At 45.6% G+C, this 9,159-nt stretch overlaps 1 protein-coding gene and 1 long non-coding RNA gene across 5 annotated transcripts in view; one reads left to right on the forward strand and one right to left on the reverse strand.

Moving 5' to 3' along the window:
- The window catches only part of ST6GAL2 (ST6 beta-galactoside alpha-2,6-sialyltransferase 2), a 51,837-nt gene extending 42,960 nt beyond the window's left edge, over positions 1-8,877 (forward strand). For 3 of the 4 annotated variants that reach the window (XM_074354528.1, XM_074354526.1, XM_074354527.1), the window contains exon 6: positions 4,637-4,949. In XM_074354528.1, the coding sequence (XP_074210629.1) occupies positions 4,637-4,890 (254 nt within the window). In that variant the 3' untranslated portion in view covers positions 4,891-4,949. Of the gene's footprint in view, positions 1-4,636; positions 4,950-8,185 lie in introns of those variants that run through there. The other variant, XM_074354529.1, reaches the window with a different exon arrangement.
- On the reverse strand, positions 349-4,784 carry LOC123618064 (uncharacterized). Its single transcript, XR_006726435.2, has 3 exons — positions 4,615-4,784; positions 2,083-2,171; positions 349-1,208 (listed from the first exon to the last, which is right to left on the reverse strand). It is a non-coding gene; the product is annotated as an uncharacterized LOC123618064 (long non-coding RNA).
- Positions 8,878-9,159: the final 282 nt, after the last annotated feature.

Consider the following 9,159-nt stretch of genomic DNA (forward strand, 5'->3'; position numbering starts at 1 on the left):
AATATAATAAATGCTAAGACGCATTATTATAATTATAAAAATTATTATTTTCTTACATGAAATATACATTTCCAAATCACCTTTGAATTGCACATATTTTCTGGAAATATCACTTTATAAGTCGTTTTTGCTCCTTAAGTAATCTTAAGTGTAGTTCTCATAATTTTGCATCTCACGATGAATTTATGGGGCCCCCGCACAAGAGCTGCTAGGTTTCCCTGGTGCAGCGTGTTCCCCAGCCTGCTGCCCGCCCCCCTCGGTCAGACACGTGTCCGCAGAGTTCTGTGGTGGTTCTCATAAACGTCTGATAGACCTCACGTGTGGCTTGAGTTCAAGTGTGACCTGGAACTGACGAAAGCTGGTGTTTTCTGTCACTCGCATCTTGTTCTGTTTATGTCCATACCTTACTGCCACATGTGGAGAGGGTGTGCTCATCACGGAGAAAATTCTGTTATTATTAATGATTTTGATCCCACTTTAAATATTTTGCCAGGTGAAAAGTTAAGACAATTCTAGTGTAATCACAATGAAAGTAAAGGCTAAATGATTACCCTCTGCTGGCCTCCAACACACACCTGCGTGTGCAAAGTAGCGTTTTACAGGGGAGCCTCATTCATTCCGGGTTTGCGATGATCTGATCAAGGGTTGAGGCTTGCTTTTCATCCAGGTTTTGGGCAAATAAGCGTAGATGGTTCTTGTTAATGCTGAGCTGTGTAACGCGTCGTTTTATTAAGACCAGTGGGAATGCTTTTGAATTGGTTTGATAATGATACTGAATTATACAATATTTAAAACGTGAAATTTGGCAAATGAATGCCTCTTGGGTCATATTTTCCCAGAAAACTTTGCACTTTTTTTCCCTTCAAATGACTCCCTAGTAGATACTCATTTGTAAAAACTGGCCAAAAAAACTTACCATTAATTGAGTTATAGTCAAAGATTTTTAAAACCTGGCCACATGCCCTTTGACTGGCTGGAGAAATATATTACAAAGTGTCTAAATATTGATCTGCCTTTCAAAAAGGCTGGCTCCATGTTGAAAGCAGAAAATTTTCTTAGTGATGAAAGCAGTTACTTTTCAGTAGTCCATAAACAAAATTACGTAACATAAAAGTTTCTTCAGTGATTTCTTTTACAAATTATTTTACTGAATACCAGGGCATTCGATGCTTTGTATTCTTTTTGTTTTTAGATAATCCTGAGTAGTCCTAAGAAAGGAAATGAAAAAAGAAACAAAATAGTTTTAGCATAACCAGATGTGAACTCCCCGTCGGCCGGGGCTTAGGGAAGTGTTGAGGAAGGACTGGAATATTGTGAGTTTACACGTGTGTCGTGTCTGTGCGGACGGCTGATTAGGAAGGCTGGCATCTGAGAGTCTGGGCTCCCCATCAAGAGTTGGCTCCCAGAGTCTCTGCAGAGCTCCCCTGACGGTGAATCACAGTGTGTTGCTGGAGGAATTAGCCCACGGGGAGAAGGTTCTGGAAGTTTATGCCCGTCTCCCCTGGGCTTCACCCTGTGTGCTTTTCCCTTTGCTGACTCTGCCTCGTACCCTTTTGCTGTATCATTGACTATATGTTGGGTCCCATGGGTCCTTCTGGCAAATCATCAAACCCAGAGGTAGGCTGGGGACCCAGTACCTTGTCAGTATGATTCACAGAGCATCTGAGAAATGTGTGGTTGGCGTTTGCGCTGTTTGTGGCTGGCGGGGCTCAGCGTCACAGCGCTTCAGAGGAGATGCCAGCGGCAGGGCTCAAACCTTTTTCTCAGTCCAGTCGTTAAACATGCCTTCCTCACATCATCCTAAGATTGCAGCTTGTGGGCTTGGCCCCCATTTTTACGTTTCAAGCTTAGTTCTTTCGTTTAACGTACTTTTTTTCCTTAGAGAAATTTTCCCTAAATCCCCAGTCAATCAGAACTGTATCCTGTTCAAGACACGTTGCATTTAAGTGAAGAGGCCTCCAAGAGGACTTGAAGGCTCTTGGTCTGTCCCAGCTCTGCTCCAACCCTGCCTCCCTGCGGGATATACTCCCCACATCCCATTCTCTAATGCACACTCCCAACCGCGTGGGAGCCGTTACACACCTGCAGACACTGACGTCCACTGGTTCCTGTGTGCAGCCCGTGAAGAAATTCCACCTTCGGGATTTTGTGTATGGCTCCATACTGTGAACCTGTAGGAAAACTGACATGTAGATTTAACCACGTTTAATTATAATGATTTTCAGTGTTTATTATATGACAGGGTGTAAATCTAAATGCAAATATATGTATATCAGCCTTAACAAATTAAAAAGCAGAGTGTACAGATGCCAAAGGAAACGACCATGCTGTCAGAAAAAATTTAAAATAATAAAATATTCTCCACATTTGGTTTCACAAATCTTGTCCACTTTTCACACGTCTCCGACGAGTTGTACATTGATTTTCCATCCGTTTGAAAGCGCTGCGGCACCAGTTCGATATCCAAACGACAGCTGGCTGTCATTTAAACGCTTAGAGTAGATTTGGCTCTAACTGAGATTTTGGGATGTGCCAGGCCAAGGCTCATGATTGCAGAACCCACAAGTTCATAAGGGAACACGAAACGAAATGCAGAAAACAGGAGGAATTATGCAGATAATTCAAGATAAGGACCACACTTCCCGAACCTCTGTTGGCCTTCAGTTGGGACTGTCATGAACTCCGTGGCAACCTTTTGTATTTCTGAAGCTCTAGAAGTTATTTTTAAATCACCTCATACCGATCAGAATGGCCATCATCAAAAAGTCCACAAATGATAAATGCTGGAGAGGGTGTGGAGAAAAGGGAGCCCTCCTGCACTGCTGGTGGGAATGTAAATTGGTGCATCCACTATGGAGAACAGTATGGTTCCTTAAAAACTAAAAACAGAGTTACCATATGATCCAGCAATCCCACTCCTGCACATATATCCAGAGGAAGCCCTAATTTGAAAAGATACATGCACCCCAATGTTCACAGCAGTACTGTTTACAATAGCCAAGACATGGAAGCAACCTAAATGTCCATCACCAGATGAATGGATAAAGAAGATGTGGTGTATATGTACAATGGAATACTACTCAGCCATAAAAAATAATGAAACATTGCCATTTGCAGCAACACAGATGGACCTAGAATTTATCATACTAAGTGAAGTAAGCCAGAAAGAGAAAAAAAAAAACTGTATGATGTCACTCATATGTGGAATCTAAACCAAAAAAAAAAAAAAAGAGAGAGAGAGACACACAAATGAACTTATTTATAAACCAGAAGCAGACTCAGAGACATAGAAAACAAACATATGGTTACCAAAGAAGAAAGGGCAGGGTGGAGGAAAGGATACACTAGGAGTATGGGATGAACAGATACATACTACCATATATAAAATAGACTTAAAAAACAAGAATTTACTGTATAGCACAGGGAACTATATTCAATGTCTTGTAATAACCTATAATTGAAAAAGAATCTAGAAAGGTGTATTATATATATATAATATTATATCTATTATATGTATATATATTTACACATAACATATGCATATACCTGAATCACTTTGCTGTACATCTGAAACTTACACAATATTGTAAATCAACTATACTTCAATAAGATTTATATAAACACTTTTTAAATGAGGAATTACCACCAAACAAATAATAGATTATGAACCTTGAGTCTAGCATTGCTGAGAAATTATAAATAAGCCCAAGATTGTCAACAATGGCTTCAGAAAGGCAAGATGGAATTGTATTATGCTGACAAGCATTTCAGTTGGAAATTTTTTACTGTGGGCTTACATTTTATTTACATTCTTAGAAGTGGACTTTCTTGCCAAATTTTCACAACTTATCATTTAAAAAGAATAGTATGAGGCTCTGCAGTGATTTGTTACTAATGAATCGAAGCACCAAATGATTTACTTTCTCGTCCTTTACTTGAAATGACAATCACATCTATTAATGACAGGGGTGCAGAAAATTCCTAGGGAAAGCCACAATCACCCTGGTATGAGGAGAGAGGGAAAAAAAATGAGGAATTAAAGCAACTTTAATGTTGATAGTTCCAGTGAGGAAAATAATTTTGGGGTGGGGGAAGTAATTTGATTGATTGACTGATTGGAGGTACTGGGGATTGAACCCAGGACCTCTTGCAGCACAAGCTAAACCACTGAGCTATACCCTCCCTGGAGAAAAATAATTTGAAAATGAACCTGAGACTCTGTGTCTCCATCTCTTTCCTTTTAAGCTGCTATTTACATGCGTTTCATGGGGACATCACAGTCCTGTTGCAAATCCAGTGGACCCGTGTGTAGAACGGAGTGGACCTGCGTGTAGATAGGGGCACCTGCGTGTAGACCGGGTGCGCCCGTGTGTAGACCTGGGTGAGTGACAGTCAAACTTGGGGATGCAGTCTGTCACCAACTGTCCTCTCCTGAGTTCGAGCGCTTTGTCTTCTCAGGAGTGGACCGAAAGAATGCGTGTACAATCGCGTCAGGTCCGACACGCCCCCGCACCCCCAGGCCGCACACACGCCCCTCACTGGAAGCCGCAGAGTACAGAGGACAGGAAGGGGGAGCAGCGCCGGGGCCTCCCCACCCCCGTCCGCGTCGCTCACCGCTCGGTCTTCTGTCGCGCAGGCATCCTGCTCATGATGACGCTCTGCCGCGAGGTGCACGTGTACGAGTACATCCCGTCGGTGCGGCAGACGGAGCTGTGCCACTACCACGAGCTGTACCGCGACGCGGCCTGCACGCTGGGCGCCTACCACCCGCTGCTCTACGAGAAGCTGCTGGTGCAGCGGCTGAACACGGGCGCGCGCGGCGACCTGCGCCGCAAGGGCAAGGTGGTGCTGCCCGGGCTCCGCGCCGCGCGCTGCCCGCCGCGCGCCTGAGGCCCCGGGGCGCTGGTCCCGGGGGCGGGGCGCTGGTCCCGGGGGCGGGGCGCTGGTCCCGGGGGCGGGGCGCTGGCCCCAGGGGGCGGGGCGGGGCGACCGCCGCCACCGGTAACTCAGCCTCGGCCGGCCGGAGAGTTCTTCCCCTCCTAAGCCTCTGGGAACTCACGACGGCTTTGAATATAGAAATGGAATTCAAAGGGGGAAAAAACAAAAACCAAGAAAGATGCAAGAAACAATTTTTAAAAGGATAGCGAGGAAAAAAAATGTATATCAAATGGTCAATACCTCCAAAACGTCTTTTCTTTACCCCGCCCCCCATCAGTCAGGGAGGGTTCCAGCCACAGGGCTCCGAGGTACACCTGCCAGGAGGGCGTGGCTTATAGCTGGGAGCGCTCACGCGGAGGGGCAGTACCCGTCACAGCCGGTGAGTCCCTTGACTGTGCACTGATCGTGAAGCATCCCAGAGTCGATGACGAACGTCTGGATTATCCCCCAGACGTGTCTATGGCGACAGCAAACCCCCCCCCCCATATCCTATGAGGTGTTTCCAGCCGCGGGCAGCCCCCTCTCTGGTCCCTGTTGCCCGCCAAATGCTTTGGTCTTCGTGGGTCAGGCCACAAAGCATCCCCCCTGAGCAGTCCAAGAAAAAGCCCACCCAGGGTAGCAGTACAGACGATGCACTTTGTTTTCCTGCACTATTTCCTTACTTGACCAGGAATCCCTGGCCAACAGGAACTTCCCCGGCAGGTGAATGCAGACCCGGGGTCTGCAGGCGGCCCTGGACAGACCGTCCTCCACGCCGGCCCTTCTGGTCTGTACCTCCTCGCCCGCCAGCCCTCCCCACAGCCCGGAAGCCATAGGCGCCGACAATTAGGACATCCCCCTGGGGGAGGGCTCCTTCCAGTCTAGAAGGGAGACTGGGGGGCTGGCACCTTGTGATTCCGAGGGTGCACACCTGTGTCTTTCATGTGTCTTTCTGGTTAGTGTCAGCTATTGGGATCCTGACAGTGATGCACCGATTTTCACTAATTCTTCCCACGGGCGGATGTTTCGGACCCCCGCCCTTGTTTTCACAGATGTGTTTTACATGAGCAACTTGACAAAGCCATATGATTAGGTATAGTTGTGTGAAAGTATCGCCCTTGAACAGCAAGGAAAATAACACGTGCTTCAGAGGGAAAGGCAGTGGGAGGGAAGACGGTCGTGGCAGTGAGTGAGCTACATTCAGTTTGTTCTGTTGTAATCTCAGCCTTGTCACTGATACAGTGAAAACAAAATGTTTTTGCCATGAATGCAGCGAAACAGAAACGTTTTGGAATACCTTCGTTAAACAGGCAACTTCAATCTATAATCAAAATCAAAACGTATCTCAGTGGTATAGTGAAGACTTCTTGGCAGTGACAATAGCAACTTAATTAAATGTGTTCTCCTTTGCAAGGGTGTGAACGTCAGGAGAGTTTAGTTTTTTGTTCCAGGATTGGTTTCTTTTCCTGAGCAAGGATGGTTTACAGAAACTGGCAGCTTCTGTACCGTTAGTCTACTCCACAGAAATAGGGTCGGGTCACAGGCATCTCCTGTGGCTTCTTGGAAGAGTGATGTGGGAAGAATGAAGAGTTTCCATCGTGACAGTATCCCACTTTGAGAGTTTTGCTTCCAGATCTGTGAGAAGGGATGGGTAATTTTGTCTAGCACATTGGCTTATGTCTGAGCAGACATGGCCAAGACACTTTTCTTCCTAATTCCCTGAAAGAACATAATCTCTTCCAGTGCTGAGTGAGTAATGAGTTCAGCAGCATTGCTGTGGGGTGAGCAGTCCTCCAGCCGCTCTGTTCCTCCCCAGAGCCTCCAAGCTCTGACCTTCAGATGCCCATGTCACTGATGTTTCTTTAGTAGCCTCCTTCTGGATTTCTCTCCCTGCGTCCTTATTTCCAGGACAGCCCCCTCATGAGAACGTGAGTAGAGGAAAATGTGCCGGGGGTCGATGTAAATATTCAAGTTCAAAAGCCCTAGAAAATATTTCAAGGATTTTAAAATACACTTTGTTGTAACACATGGACTTTTAGAAAGGACTTTCAGTCTCATTGACGTTATAAGAAAGACTGAAAAGCTTAAAGAAAATTTAATGAAAACTTTTGGATTTATCACAGCCTTAAAGACTCTTGGGAATCGGGGTCTGTTAAACATTGAGGAAAATGTGGTACACATTAATATTCGTGTGGGCTGGGTGTGCTTCTGTTTGAAAGTTTCCATTGTTCAGCTGCTCAGAAGTAGCAGGCAGATGTAGTGGACATGATGACCGCTTCTAGTTTGAGTCAGGTAGGTCCTATGTGGCAGAGTTTTGCCAGATGTCGACTAAATCCTCAGATGCTATGTTTGCTGAATAAACACACAGCCCTTGCGCAGAGATGTTAACAGAAAGCAGTGCCCACTGCATTCTTCCCAGCTCCGCCCCTTCCAAACCCTCCACCCTGTTCCGGGACCAGATGCTCGTAAACTGAAGCTATTCAGTGTCCCTTTTTTCACTCTCAGGACGGACAGAGGTCACATTGCTTTACATCTCAAGATAACGTCACTTCATCTTTTCTTGCTGTTGTTGTTGTTACAATACAACAGTGTTGACCAGGAGTGACAACTCACCTGCAACCAGGTTCACCCAGCTCGGTTCCCCAGCTCCTTCCACCAGGTACAGGGTGAGGTCTGACAGGTCCTCACGGTCCCCGGGGAACACTAGTGCTGGCCCCGTGTCTCACCTCCCCTGCGTCCTTACAGGGGGCAGCTCAGAGCTGTGTGTAAGCCTCGTGCAACTTCAGGGCTGAGAACCGAGATGGGTGAGCAAGCGACTTTTTCCCCCTTTCAGGTTCAGGGGGACTGTCCTCGTCTGCTGGACGCAGAGCTCAAAACTCTCAGTCACAGCCCACCCCACGTGTCCCAGGCCCTCGGCCGGTCAGCCAGACACTTCATCAGTTCTGGACTCTCCAGTCCTCTCCTGCCATTGAAGCATCTGGACAAAGCCAGGCCGAAGCAATTGTTAGCATTTTCAAAACTGAGAAATAAAATTAACTGTTTAAAGCTGCCACAGGTCATCCTGTGGCAGGTTCACGAGCCAGTCCATTCTGGTGGGACAGATTAATATCTGATGCTGTGGGCTGACCCTTCCGGACAGGGATGCTGAGAGCTACTGAATTGACTGGGTCTGTTTGGCTGCATGAGGTGGAGTCAGGCTCTTGTGAGTAATGGTCGGTGATGTAAGACTCTCACTGCACAGACGACACGACTAAAGCTCTCTCTTCAGCCTTTTTTCTCAGAGATCAACGCACAGGGTGGGGTCGAGACTGGTGGCCAAAGTGACCTGGTCCCACAGCTAAGCAGCAGAAGGACAAGAGACGGAGGACAAGAGCGGTTCCACAGCTGCATTTAGAAGTTCAGTGCTTGGGCCAGTTGTGCCTGAGTTCAGACTTGCTGTTGATGCTCTGGGTATTTTGTGAAATTGTCCCATGTTTCTGTCTCTCAGACAGTATTTACACCAGTGGTTCATGAAGGGTATTTCTCTGTCAAGGAAATAAATTGTTAAGTTCTGGTTCTTGTTTTATTAGATGAATGAAGCCTTTTAGTAAGAAGAAAAAAATCTATCAGTTTCTCTACAAGCTTGGGCTAATGGAATCTAAAGACTTAAAGGTATTGATAGAATTCTTACTCTTGCTCTAAAGCGTGCATGTAGATATAGTTCTGTGTATATATACGTATCTACACACATGGCTGCTTTTATAGTGTCTTTTTTCAACAAACTTTACTTCTGAAAACTTTACAATAAAGTTTGTTTTAATTATGCAAACACCGATTTTTTCCAGAGAAGTAAGCAAATGTTATATGTCCTTCTGTTACAAAAAAAATAAATCTAGTCTTCCCACACACACATATTTCACACATTCTGGCTACCTTAGAAAGTATGTCAGAAATATTTACAAGACACTCGGAGCGTGGAAACACTACATGAAGATCGTATCCTCATCAGAAGCCTGACTGAACTCTGAACTTTGGGGGGAAGTTATCCTAGACCTCACAGCTTTTGCAAGATTAGGGAAAGAAACATTTATTTGGTTCTATGGGAGATAGTCTTCTTAGTAGGTAGATTTCACACAAATTACCTGCGTTGGAACTGGTAAAGCCTAATGCTTACGATCCCACACTGTCCTGTTTCACTCTTGATAAAATACTTATGAAATTTTTCCAGTGGAAACCAGTGAACTTTTTTAACAGCTTTGGGAA

This window comes from Camelus bactrianus, chromosome 28, assembly GCF_048773025.1.
Source record: "Camelus bactrianus isolate YW-2024 breed Bactrian camel chromosome 28, ASM4877302v1, whole genome shotgun sequence".
Classification (NCBI taxonomy): Eukaryota; Metazoa; Chordata; class Mammalia; order Artiodactyla; family Camelidae; genus Camelus; species Camelus bactrianus.